General features: G+C 38.1%; 1 protein-coding gene across 1 annotated transcript in view; it reads left to right on the top strand.

Annotated features, from left to right (window-relative positions):
• Positions 1–22,125, top strand: part of TTBK1 (tau tubulin kinase 1) — a 129,951-nt gene that overhangs the window by 54,741 nt on the left and 53,085 nt on the right. Inside the window, exons 7-10 of the mRNA XM_088147982.1 lie at positions 584–688; positions 12,873–12,938; positions 18,540–18,632; positions 19,166–19,291. Of these exons, the coding sequence (XP_088004108.1) occupies positions 584–688; positions 12,873–12,938; positions 18,540–18,632; positions 19,166–19,291 (390 nt within the window). The remainder of the gene's footprint in view (positions 1–583; positions 689–12,872; positions 12,939–18,539; positions 18,633–19,165; positions 19,292–22,125) is intronic.

The following is a 22,125-nucleotide window of genomic DNA, read 5'->3' as shown; positions in this document are numbered from 1 at the left end:
GATATGATGAAATTCAACAGAGACAGATGCAAAGTTATGGGTGTAGGAAACACAAATCAAATGTAAAGGTATAGGATACCTGAATTGGCAAAAAGAGTTATGGAAAAAATCTTGGAGTAATAGTTGATTACAAGCTGAGTATGAATTAGCAATGTGATGCAGCTGCAAAAAAGTATGATTTCAGGCTGCATCAGTAATAGGATGTTTTCTAAATAATTAAATCAGTTTATTCTGCTTTGCTCAGACCCCACTTCAAATATTATATCCAGTTTGGATATCAGATTTTAAAAAGGATTCAGAGAAATTGGAACAAATTCAGAGAAGGGCAACAAGTTCTACTTTCAGGTGGCTAGAAACAAAGTTGTTTGAAGACAGATTGAACTGTGCTTGGTATGTTTAGCCTTTCATGAAGCTACTGAAGTAAATACAGGAGTTCTTTTTAATTACAGGGGTAAAAGCAAAATGACTGATAATGGGAAATATGATAAAAATAGTAACTGGAACAGATTTTGGATAGTGGCTTCATTACATGTGAAGGGGTATTGATATATTAAACTCTTCTTATTGTGTTGCTCCTGTTTAGTCTAACTTTGCCATGGGACGCCTGCCTTCAACCTACAGGAAATGTTATATGTTAGACTTTGGTCTTGCCCGGCAGTATACCAATACTAACGGTGAAGTCCGACCTGTAAGTGATTTCTTTTCTATTTATTTTGTCATTGTAATAGATGAAAAAAACCTATTATATTTTTATATTTATTTATTATTTCAATTTATATATTGCCTGTCTGCCCACAGGATCCTATTATATTATTCATGTTTGCAGTGCTATCACTTTAATATATCTATTGGTTGAGATGGAAACTGAATATGTTAGATTCTTCTAATTGGCAAAGAGACATTACATATGACTTCAGAATAAAATATTTCTTTGCATATGCTATGCTTGTTTATCAGTTACTTAAATCAGAACTGAAAGAAGAGTGTAAATAGGTCATCCCCTTATCCCATTAACTTAACCTTTATAGAAGACGGTTTTTGTTAAAAAAAAAAAAAAAACTGCTCGCACTGAATTCAGAAGAAGCAAATTTGCACCTAGTAATGTTGTGAGTGGTAGTGGCATATATAACTGATCTTTCTTTTTCTCCTGCTGCTGCTCCTAAAAATCTCCAGAGGGTTAGATGAACCTGCTGAATAGGTTCTACTGGTGTAAGATTCTTCTGTTTGATTTCAGTTTATTAAGTGATTTATTATAATTCTTCTGTGCCACCCTACAGTATTCCAGTATGGTTTGCAGCATAAGAACGATAAACAGATATAAAATAGTTAGAACAAGTAGGTGCCCAATCCCAGTGGTGACAATTACAACTCAAAGGTTCTTTGGAACAGGATTGTTTTAATAGCCTTCCTAAATGCCATATATCTGGGCACTAACTGAACGTCTTAGGGAAGCCTGTTCCAAAGTATCGGGGTTGCAGTGGAGAAACAGTGACTTGGGAGCCCCCAGTCCCTCAAAAAGGAGGGGAACTTTAAGCACCCCCTCATGACATGAGCTGGTTCTATCTGAAGGAAACATTCTTGAAAATACCTAGGAAATGGGTGATGAACAATAAAACCAGCACTTTGAATTGTACTTGGAACCTATTGGATGCTAATGCAGCAGGTACAAAACTGGTGTTATATTGATTTAATTATAAAATTTATTGCCAGATACTTGGTGGGTGACAGTAATTAAACATTAAAGCACCTACAGTACAGTTAACAGTCATTAAAAGTATAAAACCAAAAAAATCAATTAATAACTAATTGGGCATCCTAATGCTTATCATAGGCCCCTCTGAACAATTTGATTTTCAAAAATATGTAGATTAGAAAACCAAAATAGTGAAGGCAGTTTTAATATCTAGGGGGAGGGTATTCCACTGAGTTGTGACTAGTCCTGAAAAGCAGCACCTATAAGCCTCTGCCTCCCATATATCATGGAAATGGGGGATCATCAACATTTTTTTCTGTGAGAGACAAGTCAGGTATAACAAGTCTAGCTGGGGAAGGAGATCCTGCAGCATTTTTCTACCAAGTCTTTTAGATTTTATAGATGGCAACCTTTGAATTGTATCTGGAAGTTAATAAGGAGCCAGTGTAGGACTCACAGTGTAGGACTTGCATGCATGCATGCATGCATGTATATATATGTGTATGTGTGTGTGTGTGTGTGTGTATATAATTAATTAATTAATTCCTGGTGGTGATCACTGATTAATAACTGAATGCTGCATTCTAGATTAATCGAAGCTTCCAAGAACAAAGGCATCTCCAAGTAGAGTGCATGGTTCAGACAAGTGGTGATGAAGGCATGAGTTCCTATTAAGATATCCTCCTGCTTTAGGAAGGCCCATAACTGGTCACCAATCAGTTGGGCAAAAAGTCTCCACCTATCCATCAGGTAGGAGCTGTGAGCCAAGAAGGACCCCCAAGTCAGGGACCTGCTCCTTCAGGGGCAGTGCTGCCCTGTCAGAGGCAACATTGGAGTACTCACAGTATCTCAATGGATAAAGTGCAACTTTCACTTGCTGGGATTCATCTTTAGCCTGTATCATCCTGTTGAGATCCTAACACTCTAGACATTGTGACAAAACACTAACAGCATCTCCTGTTTGATGGGGGGTGGCAATGTAGCATTGGGTATCATTATGATACCCTGAATCAGTGCTGACTGTACCCAATGGCTTCATGTAAGCTTTCAATGGGTAAATGTTTAATATTATATCTGAGTTGCAATATTTTCTATACGTATCTTGCAGGATTGAATGTAGGCATTGTAATTAATCACTGCATAAACACTGGTCCCAGTATTTGCCAAGATTTCAGTGGGGTCAAATGATACCTCTCAAGATGAGCCCAAAGAAGAGCTGAAGTTCCTTATTCCAGCCAGTGACCAAAGCTAGGATTAAAGCTTAATGATAAGCTTGAAAGTTTGAAAAGTTAAATCCATCTTTCTTACCAGGTAATTGTACTTTGTGCAATGAAAGCTCTTAGCACCAATATAGTTATTCTCTATTTCTACTTTATCTTCAAAATGTTCTTTAAGGAAAAGGCTCTGTGATACAGAGCCCAGTATCACACTATTCAGTATGTTAAAGATTAAAGTGCAGAGTAAATCTGCAATCAATACTGTTAAAGCCATTTCATCCCTCTTCTTCATTTTTGTTTTAATATTTGTAGCTTAGGTATGGCAGGTGGCTAACAATTTGGTATAGATAAAATAACCAACATTAAAACTTAAAGCTCAACTTAAAATTAGTCCAATAAATACATTAAAAATACATCCATAAGAGAAAGCACCCAAAGCTAACACCCACTTAAGCTGCAAGTCTGTTTAGATACCAGCAGCCAAAATAAAAATGTGTCTTTGGGACCATATAGCCCTGGCATGTTAGTATGGAAGAATGTAATATTTCAGAAAACTTGGTCCTGTTTATGCCTTTGAGATGCATAATTAGTACTTTGAACTATGTTCTGAAATTTAGACTGGTAGCCATTGAAGTTGTTGCATATTCCTTATAGCCAATACTGTTAGTGGTCTGGCTCTAGCATTCTGGAAATTGAATTTTTAAAATACTTTCTTAGACAACCGAACATACTATCCCAAATAAGATATAGTTGTGGCATCCAATGGGAGCAGTTGGTTACCACTGAACCCTGTGTATCTCAGTGCTGAACCCGGGAGAACAACCAAATAGCAAACATAAGTTTCCAAGGTAGATGAAATAGAAATTGAATCTAGTTCAGGTTGAATTCCTATTATTTGGCTGACCAAGACATATTTCTTATTTGGATTAAGCTTGTTTGCCTTCATTCAGTCCATTATTATCTTCTATTATGGACTTAAAATTTGAAAAGCTTTATTTAATTTAGATAGGAAGAAAACATATGAATTGGGATTCAATAGCACGTTATAGCAATGAATCCCAAAACTCCAGATGCTTTTTCCTGTCAGTTATATGTTCACACTAAGTAGTATATAGTATGAAATAGACTTGTGAAGGATACTATGGTGCCTGTGACATGGGCCAAAAACTACAGTATCAACCAGAAGTCCCTCAGCATAATCTTCTGAGGCAACTATAGCATCTCATGGAGTGACGGCTGCCAACTGATAGTACCCACCCCTTTTCTGCCTGGCTGTTTAGACTCTTTAGCTGCTCTCATTATAACAGTACTATTGGACAGCGAACATATTGTGGTATTTAAGAGAAGTCATAATGGAGATTGAACTCTACTGCAAAGAGTCGCTTTATGTTTTTAATTTTATGTGCTCAGTTTTCTTCCAAAAATACCTTTACCCACAGCTATATCATTGTTTCAGTCTACTTGTACACTTAACTAAGTCAGTTGTTACTTATGGAAGTTAGTGTTCAAGATGTCACAGCAAATTTCTTTCTAAGTAATCATTAGATGAACTGTTCATTGTCTGGACCTTTTACTAAGGATGAAGGACAGGTATTCACCTTACAGATTTGTAATGCAATCCAATGTAGCTTTTTAGAAAAGTATGTGGCTGAAAAAAAAAGCAGATGGAACTTTGCAAAAAGCAGATCTTACAATCTTTTATTGCTTACTAGTTAGCACTGATCTGCAGTGATAAATATAGTTCTTCAAATACTGTACATGAAAGGATGTCACATAGGAGAAGGCCAAGACTAGGCACATCCAAAACATTCCCTGTAAGGATTGTCCCGTGTATGGCCAGAATGCATATTTTATATAGTACAGATATGGCACACATGTGGTTAGTCAGGACAAAGCAGAGGTATTTCAGGTTGGATGACAGCTGGGATAACTGGACAGTTGCTAAGTGGAAGTAAGGACAATAAAAGCTTGGGAAGATGGATAAATGGTGGTTGAGCCAGTTGAGTGTGCCATTCTTGTATTCAAGTAAGGCAGTAGTGGCTGTTGGAAAGGAAATCACTAGGAAGATTGCATGAAGGAACAAGATAAGCTGGTTCATATGCAGTCTCTCATGGCAGGGGAAAGTTAAAAAGAACTAAGAAGCTGGCAGAAGGTTGGTTGGGATGGAAGTTGGAAAATGGGAGAGAAGAAGAGAATAATGCTAACAATAAAAAATGGACTTAGGCAGTTTAGGGCTGCTGAAAGGATTCTGGCTCAAGATCACCGAAGAGGAATCCACATAGGGACTGCTGAGCATGTAGGCTGTGGGATCTGCCTACCTTGCACACATATCCAGAGTGAGAAAAGGAACTGAAGAAAAAAACCCGAGAGGTGGTCAACTAAGTTTTAACTGGAGCACTTAACTTGGGAGAATTTAGTAGTAGCAGTATTTTTAAGGAGAAGCACGCTGTCAATTTAGGTGGAAGCATTACTCTTGTTGGCAGGGTGATGGGTAATTCCAGAATTGTAGAGCAGAAGTCATAAAGCAACTGCTACATTCCATCCTGCTTTGAAGTTAGACATAGGATAGAGAGAAAGGGGAGAACTGTATATCTATATGCATTAACTGAATTCTGCTTGTGTAGTTATCTGGGAAAGCCAGATTTTCAAAGAAAGTGATATATTTCTACCCTTGTTATGCTAATAATAAAGGAAACAGTTGATACAATTCACAAGAATGTTATATTTTGTCTGATCAGCCCTGAAACTTGACAGTGCCTTTCCAGATTTTTCTTGGGTGAAATGTTGAACAACCAAAATCAGTTTCACTAAACTGTGACCTGCCCAGAATGGTCCAACCAAGCTTCCAAGTTACCATATACTTCCAAGTTACCATATTTTTCCAGTTCACATATTCCCCTAGTCAAGATCATCTCTCTCATTCCAGAATGCAGGGTACAGAATACTGGATTAAGTTAACAACCGGGTTTCTCAACTTTGTGGTGCCCTGATGCCCAAAATAAATGAATGTGTTGATTCCCACCCAAATCAAACTAATTATTTAATTGGGGTTAGGGTGAGCAAGAAAGAAAGATACAACTTTTAATAATTAAATTTGAATCTATAATCTGTGGATTGAATTGCAGTTCATAGCAGACCCAGGCTATGTGCTGTCCTCTGCAGGCAAACCGACTTTCAAAGAGAAGCTTTGGTTTTCAGGGAAGACAGATATATTCTTGTGTCCTTCCCCGAGGCCTATGGTCAAATTTCCAGGCCTTTTGGTACTAGAAGCAAAAGTAGAAGGAATGCAGGATTTTTTTTCTCTCACCACCCCAAGTCCTTTGGCAGCAACCCCAGCTAGAGTTGTAGCTCCTTCTGCCTCCTTTAATAGTGATCATAAGGGGCTCTTCATAGCTTGCTTCTAACAGAAACATCCTGTCCTGTGAGTGCCTTATCCCACAGAAAACTTCCAAGCTACATCAGGCCTCTTTCACCAAGACAGGTTCTCTGCTCATCCTTCCATGGACCCAGAGCAGTGGAAGGCTACTTGGGACAGTGCCATAAATTTCCTTCTCTCCTTATTCTTCTTATTCTTTCTAAGCTAATCATTGAGAATAGAAATTATGTCAAGGAGATCAGGACTCTATCAGTCCCTTAACATAATCTCTCTCTGAAAACAGTGTTTTCATCTTTCTTTTACTGGCTTTTTCTCCAAAACCAAATTCTGTGTTTCCCAGCATACACTTAACCATAAATGTATGACCACTTCTGGTAAAGGAGTTGAAAAGAATTCCAGAAGCCGTGTGGAGTTTGCTTTCCCTACCTTGTTTTTTGCAGAGAGGAGGAGGGAACTCTTTCACATAAAGGCTTTGTTACCCCAAATAGAGGTGTGAAAGGTGGGGGAACCAAAGAGTGGTGCTGTAGTCATTCTCATGGCTCTCCAATGAGTGGAGAGTGTGGAGAAGGACATGTAGAAAGGTGACTCATGTGTGCCATATGTGGGAATGCCCCACATCTCTGGCTGCTTCTCCATGGCTTTGCCTTGCTTCTTCTCTTGGGATGGGCAGAGAAGCTACAGCCATCCCAGCTAGACAGACTGCTAGTGGCAGCTGCAGCTTCTGCAGGCAGAAGGTGCAGAATGAGATGGCAACCACCTCTTCTCTTTCTCTTCTTCTCCTGCCAACCATATCTTCTCCATTTTGGTGCACAAACTAGCTGCCATTGCCAGGTGGCCTGACTAACTCTCCAGATGTTTTGTCACCTGTCCTGCCCTGGTGATTTCTCTTAGCTGAGCTGAGGAAAGACACACTCAGGAAAAAGTGTGTTTGGCACTTGCCTGCCTCTGTGCTTGTGATCCCTGCCTACTTGACCATCTTCTCTCACAGAAAGCCTCTAGGCTTTACAGGAGGGAAAATTTGCAAACCACTGGGAGTGAGTGAATTTGCATTGTTAGCTACTGGAGGACAGGTGTCATAGGTGGATTGAGTGTAGCTGGAGCCTGTCAGACCCTGCTCCTTCTCTACCTGGACGAGCACTTTTATGTGTAAGCCTTAAAAACACTGAACCCTCCCTCTAATTTGCTTATGACGCACTAAGGGTTTGTGACCCACAGTTTGAGAACCCCTGAGTTGCAGAAAGGGAGATTCTGACTGAGTGCTAGAAAAGTTTCCAAACAGTAAGAGCAGTTTGACAGTGAAACCAATTGTCTGAAGTATCATATGCACTGATACACACTGACTCAGGTTGAAATTGATACTGGGCCCATCTGTCTTGATAGTGTGATGCTCCTCCCAGTTTTATAAAGCTCTCTGTTGAAAATTATTTGTGTTGTAGGAAAGCATTTCTGAAATGACAAAGAAGATGCAGCATCTTATGAGAAGTCTCTCTTGTTTGCATGAATTGAAAATGTGCTATAGTGCTTTGCATGCTGCTGTTTCTGCTGACTCAGCTCTAGATTATTGATTACAGTTATTTCTTTATGAATCAGACTGCACTGCAGCAGTTGGCAATACTTAGTCTGAGGATATTGCATATATGTGTAAGTATGGTTTGGTTTCTGGTTTTGGTTTATGGCTGAAGCAGAATGTGAAGAAAAAGCATCTGATTAGCTTTGCCTAAATCAGAAATTTCAAGAAGAAAAAAACACACAACAAAACCCTAATTATAACATGGCCAATTTTTAAATAGAGCATCCAAGTCCAAATATGAACTGATTCTGGTATTTCCTAATATTGGTACAAATATTTATAAATATAGAATAATGTCCTGGAGCAGAATTAGTCGTCATTATCATTGCATGCTGTAACAGTATTATGGTTGTAATTACCTCATTGTCTCTGCATTTAAAGGCATTCACATCATGATCCCTATATTTCCACAACCAAGTAAGATTACCAATTCCATTTCAGTTTTACTTGGTTCTCAGGAGCCTTGCTAAATTTTGCTCAAGACAGAGCAGAAAATTTGCCTGTTAATGGGGGGCAGCGGGTGGGAACCATCACTGCATCTCTCTTCTGTTTTGTTTGCAATTATCCTGTTATGTTTGAGCATATGAAATGCTAAAGGTCTTGTTTCAAGAAGACACTAACTTTGTTATTGAACCCAATCACTTTTCAAGAAATTACTTATGACAAAATAGACTTCTAGCTTCCTAAAAAATGAGATAGCTTTGACAGCTCCCAGATGAAAATAAAGACCATGTACTTGAAAACCTACTTAATGCAGTAGAAAGCCCTGATGTCCTTTGTTTGTTTGGCTTACAAACCTCAGTGGATGTGCTCATACATCATACTAACCCCAAAACAAGCAAACCAACATTAGAATTATGTGTAAATCAGCTCACCTACACCCCCCCAGGATTGCATATTTCAGAAAGCTATCTTTATCCTGATATAAAACATTCTTGTTTAATTTAAAATAGTCTGTTGAATACTGGCTTCCGGTTAGTATTTCCTTTAAAGACAAAATCTTAATGTTTACTATCTCAGTGCATACAGTATTTATGTGCCAATATGTAATTGGTACAATTCAGTTATACTTCATAACTTTTAATCTTTTGAAAGGTTATTATTAAAAAGATAGTGGGAAACGTGCAATGGAGTTTTGTATTGATGGAAATCATCTGAGCCCTGATCCAAAAGAATATTCCAGTGTCATTAATTCCAGTGCATGTAACAGTCCAAAAGAATACCATGTTTGATAATACTGAATACCGCTAAGAGGTCTGATAGAGCCAAGAGGGCACAATTACCCCATCTAGATCCCAATGAAGGTCATCTACCAGATGACCAATGCCATTTCTGTCTCATAACTGGGATTGAATACAAACTGAAAAGGATCCAGATAATTTGTTTTTCTAGGATGTAGGTGAAAGGCCAGAATTGCTGGATAAACCATGTTTGAGTCAAAGTGCATTGTAATTTCTCTTTGGCTGGTACATGTACTTCTCCTTTAACTACCAGGAGGCATGGTTACTCCTGGAAAATGTGAGGTCCAATAATACATATTAACACACATTTTAAAAAGAAGTATCCACAGAGATTCCAAAAGACAAAAATAATAGCTACTTGCTAGGAACTAGAAACAGAGACTATTCTTAGTAAATAAGGACCTTGGAAATAAGAATAGTATGATCCTTGAGGATTCAAAAGCTGCCCATCCCTAGACCAAACAGTAAAGAAAATCTAGCTGAGAAATTATGCCTATTAATCTTACCTTGTAAATGTGTCAGAGTAGAGCAGTAGTGATCAATACATGGCTGTTGAAATTGATTACATGATATTGACTACAATTCTCTTGCTAAAGACTGGGTCATTCCTACCATCTCTGGATCATTCTCTAGAACAGGAGTCTCAAACTATAATTGTCAGGGGTCCATCTGAGGAATAGTTCATTGGCTCAAGGGTTGAAACACTGAAGCCTTTTGATACAATGCCATTTATGGCATTGTATCAAAAGTCTCTAGTGAATCAAAAATGAAGAAAATGAAGACTATCATGGTATGCCATTAAACCAATGTATTACATTACTGCAAAACAGAGCTTCTTGCAAAACAGCCATTTTACTTTCACCATTTAGCTTGCAGTGCTTTCGTTAACTAGATCACCAATATTAGGTTTGTTACTGGGTTGATATGTAATATTTTTTCAAGATCGTATTGAAGATGATATGGGAAAACCATTCCATGAGGAGCTGTCCAAATCCCTGCTTTTCTCTTACTTCTTTCTCCTTGCTGAAGAAATATCTTTCTTTTCTTCTGGCCTTTTTCTCAAGAGATTGTGCATGCCTGCTTGTTGCTTTCCATTTTTTCCACTTCTTGCCTGTTGTGAAAACCTCAAGGCAGGGTAGCCATACTTCCCCCCCCCCCCCAGCTACTTTCTCTTCCCTCTCTCCCTTCTCTGGGCAGTTCCAGGATATGTTTATTGCCAAGTCTCACCTTCCTGTCACTCCTGCCCAGACAGCCTGGCACTGCTTCAGAAGTAGCATCTGTCATGGAGCGTGAGAGTGGGTGGGGTTCCCAGGCAGCGGTACAACTTGTCATGAGAGAGTTTGGGATGCTGACTGTGTGGGCCAGCCAGTCAGGGCCTGCTGTTCTTCCTGTTACTCGGCCTGAGCATTTACATGGCACTTAAGGAACTAGCCTTGCTGGGCAGTGTCCTTAGTGCCTAGCAAATATTGTGACAGACCACAGAAAATTACTTGAAAATCCACATCTGCCCACAGGGTATGAGCTTGAGACCTCTGCTCTAAAATCTGAGCCACAACGTACTACTGTGGATAAGATATCTAGAGCATGATGCACTTTAGCTAACTCAAGCAAGAGATCCAAGGCATTTCTGCAGGGGAAGCGATAATAATAATATTGATCCAATTTTTAGATTTGTTTCTGTTTTGTTTCCTTCCATTTTGCATTTTATTGTCATGGTTTTCTTTGGGTTTCTCTTTGTTTTACAGTTCTTTTGGGCTCGTTTTTTGAGACTGTTTGATGCGTTGGCTTCCCATCTGCTGCTTATAACCATCTCAGCCATGAGTTGTGAGTGAGCCATCATAATGCTTCTTATTTTTTTTTAGTTTGTGTTTGTTTGTTTGTTTTAATAATGAATAGAATTCTACGTTTTTTCCCCCTTTATTTTGTTTTCATGAAATAATTCTTGCTCTCAATTTTTGATGCATAGCCCAGGAGCCTTCTTATGACAGTTGGGCCCTTGTAGGTCTGCAGTGAATCAAGTGGGATTGCATGAAGATCCTTTGGGCCTTAGGAACAACCTCTATTTTAAATTTTTAATAATTGTGCAAAAGCTGAATATGCCGAATCCTGTTTACACACATGAAAATATATTTCCTTCAGAAACATGAAATATGTACCTGAAATTGCAGCCATTCAGTGATGGAATCCTAACCATAAGAGAAAGTGACAGTTCAGCTGAAGTTTTGTTCTAGCATATGCCTCTCAGTTCTCAGGAGACCAAAAATATTTGTTTAAGCCACTAAGGTTGTGACATTTATTTATTCAGGAAAGCTTTATCACAACTTTTAAAACATCTTTTCCCAAATACACTGGAGAACCTCTATCCTTCTATTTTAGTAATAACTTGTTCCAGAAAGTAGAGTATGTAACAATGGTGATTAAGTTTATGTGACTAAACTCGTGGTTAGGAGTTAGGTAAGCAATGGCTCTCTTTTAGTATTACTGCATCACGTAGATTCTAAAAATCAGGTTTCAGTTATTAAATAATTGAAGATAGAGGGTTCTATCCAAAGTTATACAAGTAGACTGTTGTCCACACAACAGAACACCTGTCTTTTCTCTCTGTACTGTACCACCTCCCATATTTGGTGTTCCAGTTCCTTGGAGCATCTTTGAGGAGTTGCAGGGAGCAAAGAACAATCTATTTCACCAGTGGTACCCATTCTGCTGATAGATGAATGCTGAACTATACATTGTGGAACCAACAGAAACGTTAGTACAGTTGGGACCGAACTGCTGCTCTTTCTTTGTTTTTCATAGATAATTTTTGCTGCACAATAAAAAGAACCAAAACTGACACTGAAATTCTACTCAACTATGAATCACAATCAATCCTGGTTTCTTAAAGAATGAATATGTACATTCTTTAAGAAATGTGTGTGTGTGTGTATTTATATAATATAATATAATATAATATAATATAATATAATATAATATAATATAATATAATATAATATAATATAATATAATATAATATAATATAATATAATATAATATAATATATAACATATATAATATATTATATTTTACATATATATATATATATATATGTATGTATGCGTGTGCGTGTCACATGAGAAAACTATCAGAACCAAATTTGTATTTGTAAACATATATATGTGTGTGTGTGTGTGTTTACAAATACAAATTTGTTTCTGATAGTTTTCACATGTGACATTTTCAAGTGTATTTTAAAATATCTTGGGATATTCCTGAACTTTTTGTTTTCTGGGACCAAGGGGATTCTGTCAATGTGAATTAAATGGAGCAGCAGAAAGGAATTGAGTTAGCAACTGAACCACTTTGGTAAGAAGGATGAGGGTGTTGTCCCCCTATACTCAACTGAATCTATTTTTGACCTTTTACTTGTTCTTAAGTTCCTGAAGCCAGTGGTTTTCTGTTTTGTATTGGAAAAAAACACTTTGCTGCTATGCTTTGTCCACTGAAGGTTATAGTGTTTTCTATGGAGAACTTACCTTTGCAGATTTTTAAAAAATTAATTGGTAATTAGATTTTGTCTTACAATGGTGTTTTCCAATGGGAAGTGCTACTGTTTCTAAAAGATTTGTTCAAAGACCAACTTTTAATCCATGACCAAAATGTCTAACTTTACCATCAGTTCATATTAATATTCGTCATTAAAATGGTTTGTGGGCCTAAGCAACAAAGAAAAGATGAACAGTTTTGCTTACTTTCAAATTAAAAAATTAAGTTTAATTTTTCTTCTTTCTATTAGCCTCGTAATGTTGCTGGTTTCCGGGGAACAGTCCGGTATGCTTCAGTGAATGCACATAAAAATAGAGTAAGTTTTGTCTCCATGTGTATGGAAGGGGTTAAGTGGGAGAGGTTAAAGGAGAAGTATTCTTTTTGCTGTTCAGTGTGGGGTAGGAGTGACATACAGAGTACATACTGGAACCAGGTGTGAATCAAGGTAGAGTTTGACAGGGTGTGTATGTTGTATTATAGTGTACATAAACATTTTCTTTGTTCCTTTATTTTACAATATTTTTGTACTACTCCAATCAAACTGACTGTGTGGAGCCATAAACAGAATATCTGCACCATTTAAAAAAAACAGCTACCACAAATAATCAGTTGTCCACCAATTGGCCTAGAATCCAAACGCCTGTTGAAAGACATTGTTTAAAAGGCCTTCATGAACAAAATGAGGGTATGAGCAATTGCATCTGTGGAGACAGCATGTTTCTCAGCGTGGGGACTGCTAGCAAGAAAGCCTGTGTTTTGATTCCAGATCCTTTATTCATGTGGGACCTTTAACAAGCTTGCCATAGATGTTTGGAGTTGATAGGTGGAATCATATTTTGTAAGGTGATCCCTGATATACTCTGGTGCTGTGCTATATAGGGCTTTATAAGTAATAACCATCACTTTGAATTGGTCTCAGAAGCCTACTGGTATCCAGTGCAGTGACCTGAAGATGGGCATAATTTTGCAGCAACAGGTTTCCCAGAATCACAGTCTGATCATTACATTTTGCATCAATTGCTGCTTCTGAGTCATCTTCAAATGCAGCCCATGTAGGGTGCCTTATGGTAGTGCCGGTTTGGACTTAAATTATTGTTGCAAAGGCAGCAGGTAGGACCATAACAGGTTGTATCTGGGAAAAGGCTTCCTTTTTTAAAAAAAAAATAATTTTATTAGAGTTTACAAATACAAAGATAAAAGACTAATACAAGCTAAGGAAAATATAAAAAGAAAAGAAAAAAAGAGAAGTGCAAAGAGATAGAAAAAAGAAAAGAAAAAGAGAATATATAAACGATGACTCCCCCTCCCTCTGGACAAGTATAAACAATTTCAGTAACTTAACACCTTCTCTAGTATTTCAATTAAAAAAAAGAAAAAAGATATCTTCTTCCCATATCTCATCCCTTAGCAGTAACCAAATTATAAAAACTCATCATTTAGTCCTAATCAGCAAAAGTCTATTAAGAGCTACCAAAAATAGTAACATATGTATTTTAACCTTAATCAAAAAAATCCATTTTGTAATCCAATTTATCACTTTCTCTAAGAAGTAAAGCAGAAGAAATCTCTCCCACTTATAAACAGATTCTTAAAACTTCGTCATTCAGTCCTGATCAAAAAGAAATCCCATTAATAGCTACCAGAAACCACAACATATATTTTAACCATAGTCAAATAATTTCACTTTGTAAACCTTCTGTTTACTTTTAAAAAGCTTGATCTTTAATCCTGTCAAATAATATCTCACATGTTGATTTCTTATCATTTTGTCTCCTTTCAGGAACAAATTCAGCATTTTCTTTGTCTCGTCTCAGAAACAGCTTCATTGGTTTAACACATTTGTTTTATAAATCTAAAATAAAAATGCTTTCCAAGTAACTCTTCTGATTTATTATTTGTATGCCCCCTTTAATTATTATGACATCAGCTGGTTTCATTTGTAAATCCATTTTGGCATCTTTTTCCGTATCATTCTTATACTCTGGCATTTTTAAATTCATTTTCAAATCCACAGCATATTTTTCCATATCACTGTTATAATCCAGCATTTTTTAAAACTCTAAGTCCATATTCAGATCAGTCTCAATCTCTGTTTTGTCCAATAAAATCTGTTGTTCTTCTGTGTCCTCTGTTATAGTATCAAATGATCTTGTAAGTAATTTCTGAGTACATTGTTCCCAAAGAGCCTTAATTTCTTTTATAGTCGAATAATATTGCTCCATTGTATTAATGTGTCTCTTCTCCTTTAATTGTAATTGTTTGTTCTGCCTGGTTCCCTCTGGACAACCTTCAACTCCCCTCATATCATCTGTTTATCTTCCAGTCAACAAAACTTTCCCACGGATTTCTTACAATTAATTTCAAAATCTTCATATATTCTTTCATAAATCTTTAAACACCCATAGGAAATATTCATTCAACTCACTCTATCCCCTTAACTTTCCAAAGTCCACATTCTAGTCTCCCTTTTGCTGTTTTCCAAAAAGTAAATATTTTCTTTTTAATCCTTACACTTACATGGAGCTCCTTTCATTCAGGGTAGAAGGAGATTCTCCTGGTGTAATAAAACTTGCCTTTTGGAAGGTTCAACTTCTAAGAAATCAGTAACAAGCAGCTTCCTAAAGTAATTAAGAGGGGAAGTAGGTGAACCCAGTGTCTCTTTGAAAGGCATCAAACCACAGCTTAGGCACACTGTTTTTCCCCCTGACTCCCAGAGCTTTCAGACCTGCTGGAAATCGCTATTTTACGATCTCAGGGAGATTCTGTATGGAGCAAACTTGTGGGTGATCCTTGTCTTCTCCTTGATCTGGAGAGGGGTTCTGAGGAGTGGATCCATTCACTGGCTTCTCTTTTTCCCATGGTTGTCAGCTCCACAAAAGTGGAGCTGTCTTCAGTCCGCCATTGCTGTCCCTGGAAGTCCTGGGCTTCCAACAGATGTGGTTTCCATCTGTTCAAGCAGGACACATGAATCTAGTAGGGCCCCAAATCACAAACCAACTCTTTAAGGGAATGCATGGCCCCATCAAGAGCAGCTGCTATGGCTGATGCAGCTGGACAACCCTGATGTTACAGATGTGCAGTAAATCTGTTTTGCTAGGATTTAATCTGAACATGTTTCTTCCTATCCAGTCTTGAATAGCTTCCAGACACTGTTTCAGGACATCCACAGCATCTACAGCATTGTCTGGAAAGGCAACCTATAAATCAGCATCATTAGCATGTTGGTAACACCTACCCCAAACCAACAAATGACCTCTCCCAGTGGTTTCATGTAGATGTTAAATAATATGGGAGAGAGACCTGACTTCTGTGACACTGACACTGGAGCAGCTAAGGGCTGGATCAGTTTTACACCATAGTTACCAGCTGGAACTACAGTGGTACCTCTACTTACGAACGCCCCTACTTACGAATTTTTCGAGATACGATCAGCTCCGGCCCCAAAAATTTACCTCTACTTGCGAACTCGCCTCGACTTACGAACCAGATCCGCAGCCATTTTCCACCCATTCCACGTGGTCCGCGGCCATTTTCCGCCCGTTCCACGTGGTCCGCGGCCATTTTCCGCCCGTTCCACGTGGTCCACGGCCATTTTCCCGCCCCTGACACGTGGTCCGCAGCCATTTTCCGCCCATTCCATGTGGTCCGCGGCCATTTTTCCGCCCCTGATACATGGTCCGCGGCCATTTTTCCGCCCTGCTGCGTGGTCAGCGGCCGTTTTTCCGCCCCTGACGCGTGGTCCACGGACGCCGGAATGGATTAACGGTAATTACATTGAACCTTATGGGAAAATTTACTTCGACTTGCGACCAACTTGACTTGCGATCAGAATCACGGAATGGATTAAGTTCGTAAGTAGAGGTACCACTGTACCTGCTCAGATAGGGATGGAACTGTTAGCTCTTTGAGGTAGTCCAGACAAGAAGCATAACTAGGAGTATCAGCACTATCTTTATTGATTTTATGTTAAACAGAATCTTGCAAGACTAAAAATATTTCTCCCCTCCTCTCTTTATAGTCTCCAGAAAACTAGGGAGGGTACCTCCTGAAATGCTTCCCATGCTTTTCCCCCACCTGTGAACTGAGCTGCCTCTTATCAGACGGTTGCCCTGGCTGTGGGTCTTCCTCTTGTCTCCCAAGATCATTCCCACATACCATCACAGGAACAAATGTAAAATATTGTCTCCTACTCCTAAGCTTAGTAAGAGGTCCAGAAGGGCATCATGGTTGATGGTATCAGATGCTACCAAGAGGTCCAGTAAGACCAGAAGTACATTCTTCCCATCTAGATCCCAATGAACAACATCAACTAGAGTGATCAATACTAATTCTATCCCAAAACTGGGTTTGATCCTTGACTGAAAGAGATCCAGAAAGCCTGTTTCCTGTAAGATCCTTGATAGCTGACTCCCTGCCCCCTCCCTCCCCCTTTCTGAACAGTCTTCCTTAGATAAGAAAGCTGGGGACCATCAAAAGTTACCAACTACAGCTAGACTGAGAGAGGGTTTCTTCAAGAGGGCACAGCACCACCTCTTTCAAGGTTGGTGGCAGAGCCTCCTCCTACAGAGGCATTCACCACTTTCTGAATCCAACTGCACACACCCTGCCCAGCTGCCTGAAGGAGTCAGGAGAGACATGGATTTAATCCATAGGTAGCAGAATTCATATTACAGAGGTCTCTATCCACTTCCTCAGATTCTCCAGGCTTAAAAGAATCCTAGATTGAAACAGAAAACGCTGCCCTGCTTAGCTCACTTAATGGGCTGTTAGATGACTGAGGTTTTCTAATACATTCTCTGCCCTTACAAAAGTCCAGAATGTTGATGGTCTGCAATATTAGATTCCCTTACCTTGAATATCAGATTTTTTATGCATGTAGCTGCGTGTATTAATATTTTTCCCAGCACAGCAGTTTGCCACACTGCATTACATTGTATTACTAGTGGCTTGGTTTTTCAAATGTGGAGAATAATATAAAGTTTGTGACATTGCAATGTAAGCAAAAAGTACACTATGAATCTTCTTTCCTACTGAACAGGAATATAATGATTTGAAGCTGAGAGATTTTACATCTGTTCTCTTCCTGCTGAGAGTTAAACTTTGAGCAATTATTCTTTTTGGAAGAGATGGGAGAACTTTTAGGATGGTCTGCTCATAGAGACTAACAGTTTCTAATGAATGCCAGAGGGCTTTTGGAGATTTTCTGGCTAGTATGAGGGGTAGTCTTGTTGAAGTGTGAATCATCCTTTGATAGGTTCGCTCCAAACAGCCTTTCCCACTGTATAAAGCTCATTCAGCCCCTTGGCAATTAAACAAGTTACAATATAATTAGAATATAGCATGGAATCCTGCAAATAGCCTGCAGTCCAAAGAAACTTAAAAGGAGATCTTCAGTGCAGTGATATAAGTATTTGGGTGTATTTTAGGATACTTTCTTAGGATAATAGTAAAATCAAACAAGTCCCAGCAGAATGGGGAATACCCTGGGCTACAGTGCAGAATGCCTAATAGGAAAAAATAGAGCTTTTCTTCATTAAATCTATAAATTCCAACTTTGGATTTCTTCCAACTGTAGTTAGTTTATGTCTCTTTTGGCATTACAAACAGTAGGCATGGTCTCTTGTGACCTTTATAATTCAAACACATCATGATGTGCAGCATGCATCATAAATGTGGAGGAATTTCTCAACAGACAAGACAATGCAGAAATGCTCTGCTGGAATCAGAATATATGAAAATCATTGCTTTCAAATTTTAGCTTTGGTTACATGAAAGGTTAGGTTTGATTATACACACACACACAATTGATACGTCTGTAATGGCTTCTGGGTAGCAGTAGTCTCCTGACTGATTCTGAAGTTGTTGTAGACAGTGTTGGCAGCTACAATATTTGTAACTGATTTTTGTTTTATTGCAGGAAATGGGTCGACATGATGACCTGTGGTCCCTTTTTTACATGCTGGTGGAGTTTGCAGTTGGTCAACTTCCATGGCGCAAGATTAAAGATAAGGTAGAAAATGTAGTCAATGACAATACAAGTTCTTCCTTCCCAAGATGAACAATAAAGCAATAAGGAAAAAAACCCTGCTGGATTTCACAAAGGCTTATGGGATGTCCACAACAGTACATTAGAGCAATAACATTTTCTTGATTGTGTTTGCCAACAGTCAATGTTTTCAGGGTTCAGAAACAATTTGTCTTTGATACTGAAGATAATATGTAACCACCACAATTAACAGATGTTAATACCATTTGCTGTCTTGTTTTGTTTGCTAATGATATTTATTATATGTAGTATTCTGTATAATGCTGGAATCTGGAATTTTCTGGAGGGCTTTTCTGGAGAGCTTTTGGGGTATAACACCAGGTATTTTATTGTTCTGGGTTTTTAATATATTTATCTTATATATTCCTAGTATTCTTATATTGGTTATTTTTGTGAGCCACTGAGACCCTATTTGATTACAGTAGGATATAAATCCAAATAAATAAATAAATAAATAAATAAATAAATAAATAAATAAATATATTTGATCTCTCTAGGAGCAAGTTGGTATGATTAAAGAAAAATATGAACATCGAATGCTGCTAAAACATATGCCTTCTGAGTTCCACCTTTTTCTGGATCACATTGCAAATCTGGATTATTTCACTAAACCAGATTATCAGGTAAACCCCTGTTTTTATTACTAGCTTGAAACAATTAGGAGACAATTAATAATTTTGAGTTCCCACATGAAACTGATAAAAAAAGAATTAGTAGATTTTCTGACCTCTTAAATCTGCTCCTTGGCATATTACTGTGAAGATCTTTGATTTATCTTTTAAAGTTTTTATGTCAATGTATCAACATGTGATCCAAATGAAATCAATATATTGCTTTCTTCCCAGGTCTTCAATTAGCATGAAGCAATAGGTTCTGTTCATTTTTTCCTGTTTTTGAAGAATAGTATCTGCCAAACAAATTTACCAACAAAAATTATTATGTTATCTTACCATTCTCACAGACAACTAATTAGGGTAGGACAAGACTCTTACCCTAAATAGATAAGTTGCTAAAAATTATAAATTGGGGCTATACAAATAGTAGATTAATTCCTGTTGTATTGCTTGTATGGGCAATATCTTTTATGGTAGGAAAGGAATGAATTGTTATTCACATGCTCAAAGAATACCTAGGCATATCAATGAGTGAAGCCCAGGTACAGCAAAGAAGCACTTTAGTCAGATTTCCCTTGATACAGTCAAATATTAAATGGGACCAGGTTTATTGCTTTTGGTTGATATCTGCAATGCTGCATCCAAAGATCCTTCAAATACTATTCATCTTATTTGTGGCTCAGTCAGACCATAGGTATTACCAGCCTTTTATTGAGCAGCAATCTGTGCTCAGCTGAATAAGATAAATTCTTTTTTTGTAGATTTTATTAGCACCATTATATTCTGTATCATAGAAGTGACATATTTTTATAGAAATCAAATATTTATTAATCATTTATTTTCAAATATTGCTATTTTCCGTGCATTAAATGTAATTGTTTATCAGTTCCTCCACTATGAGTTAGGGAATGTTCCATTGGTTTTCTATTTTTTTTTCTCCTCCTTCCTCACAATCCAGACTGATCACATTTTGATATGTTGACATAAAAACTTTAAAAGATAAATCAAAGATCTCCAAAGTAATATTTCAAGGAACAGATTTAAGAGGTCAGAAAATCTACTGATTCTTCTTTATCAGTTTCATGTGGGGACTCAAAATCAGTAGTTCTCAGTATATATTGCAAGACCTCCCCAAGGATCTAAGTGAGCAGACAGCTCTTTGAAGGAGATTATCCTAGTCCCAGGTTGTTTAGAGTCTTGTAAGTCATAACCAAAATTTTCAGTCTGGCTCAGTAATAATTGGCAGCTTGTTCAGTTGCTTCAACAAAAGTGCAACATGTGCATGGACAGCTATCCCACTCAGCAACCTGATCACATTATTCTGCATCAGTTGCAGCTTCTAGAGCAAGGGCAAGAATACCCCACATATACCAGTGAATATATAACCAGAGTGTAGAGGAATAGTCAACTAATACTACTGAGATAATCCCTGCAGAAAGGAGCAAAATCACTCTAACATAATGCCCCCAACTCACAAAGACCATCTAGAAAAGTACCATGGACAACCCTATCAAAGCCACTGAAAATCACGTAGCATCAGGAGAGCTGGGCTCCCTCTTACTCCTCCCTCAAGCCTGAAATATCCCACTTTGGGTTACACTGACAGTGCTATTTGCACTGACTCTTTTGTTACTCCCATTCCTCTGCAAATGGGCAGAGGTTTACTATTGCTTTATGATTAGTGTATCATGTATTTTACTGCTATATGTATTGTAAACCACTTCAATGCTTTGGCATGGGAGGTGGTATTTGACTACATTAAATAATAATAATAGTAATAGTAATAATAACAATATCAACAAACAAGAAAAAGAAGCCAAACAGTGCACCACCAAAATGGAAGATCAGATTGGAAGCTCAAATTGCACACTACAGGCAGATTCTCCAATTTTAGTCAAATCAGAAACATTTCTACCAATCCATCAATGGAGAGACTGCAATGAACCAGTCAACACCTAACAAAGAAGAAACAGTGCAGTTCTAGGTGCAGCTGTGGGACAACAAAAGAAATACAACAAGAATGCAGCTTGGATATAGGAGGTAGATAAGAATAAAAATGAAGCTGAAATGAAAGAACTTATTAACTTCTGAATAACAGCAGAAATGGTGGAGAACAGGGCAAGGTAGATCAAGAATTGGTTAGCACCAGGTAAAGATGAACTGCATGGTTTTTGGTTGAAATATCTGACTGGTCTGCACCCACTCATTGCCAAGCAGTTTAACAACATACTGCAAGGAGGTGAAGTTGAAGATTGGTTGACATCTGACAAAACCTACCTGATAATGGAAGATCCAGCAAAAGGGGCAGCACCAGGCGACCAATTACCTGCTTGCCAACAACTTTCAAATTGCTAACTGGTGTGGTAGCTGATACAGTCCAATAGCATATAGTTGAAAACAAGCTCTTTCCATCTGAGCAGAAAGGAAACCACGCAAATGGCAGAGGAACAAAAGATCAGCTGTTAATTGACAAGGTGATTTCGGAAAACTGTAAGAGAAGGAAGACCAATGTAGCTTGGATTGATTATAAGAAGGCATTCAACTCCCTGCCACATGACTGGATAATCAAGTGCCTAGAAATAACAGGAGTCAGTAGAAACATCAGAAGCTCTGTGCAAAGATCAATGGCACAGTGGAAGACACAGTTGCTGGTCAGTGGTGATAGACTGGGAGAGGTTAACATCAAGAGAGGAATCTTTCAAGGAGACTTACTATCACCACTACTGTTTGTCATTGCATTGATTCCTCTGTCACCAATACTGAACAAGTCAGGCCATAGCTATCAAACATCAAAAACATCTGCCAGGCTATCCCACCTCCTTTACTAAGGAGCTGAAGCTGTA

This window comes from Python bivittatus, unplaced genomic scaffold (genome assembly GCF_059951505.1).
Source record: "Python bivittatus isolate LINGU-HERP-01145 unplaced genomic scaffold, Pbiv_v1 ctg000020_np1212, whole genome shotgun sequence".
Classification (NCBI taxonomy): Eukaryota; Metazoa; Chordata; class Lepidosauria; order Squamata; family Pythonidae; genus Python; species Python bivittatus.
Note: the sequence above shows the minus strand (reverse complement) of the source record. Positions and strands in the feature narration are given on the sequence as shown.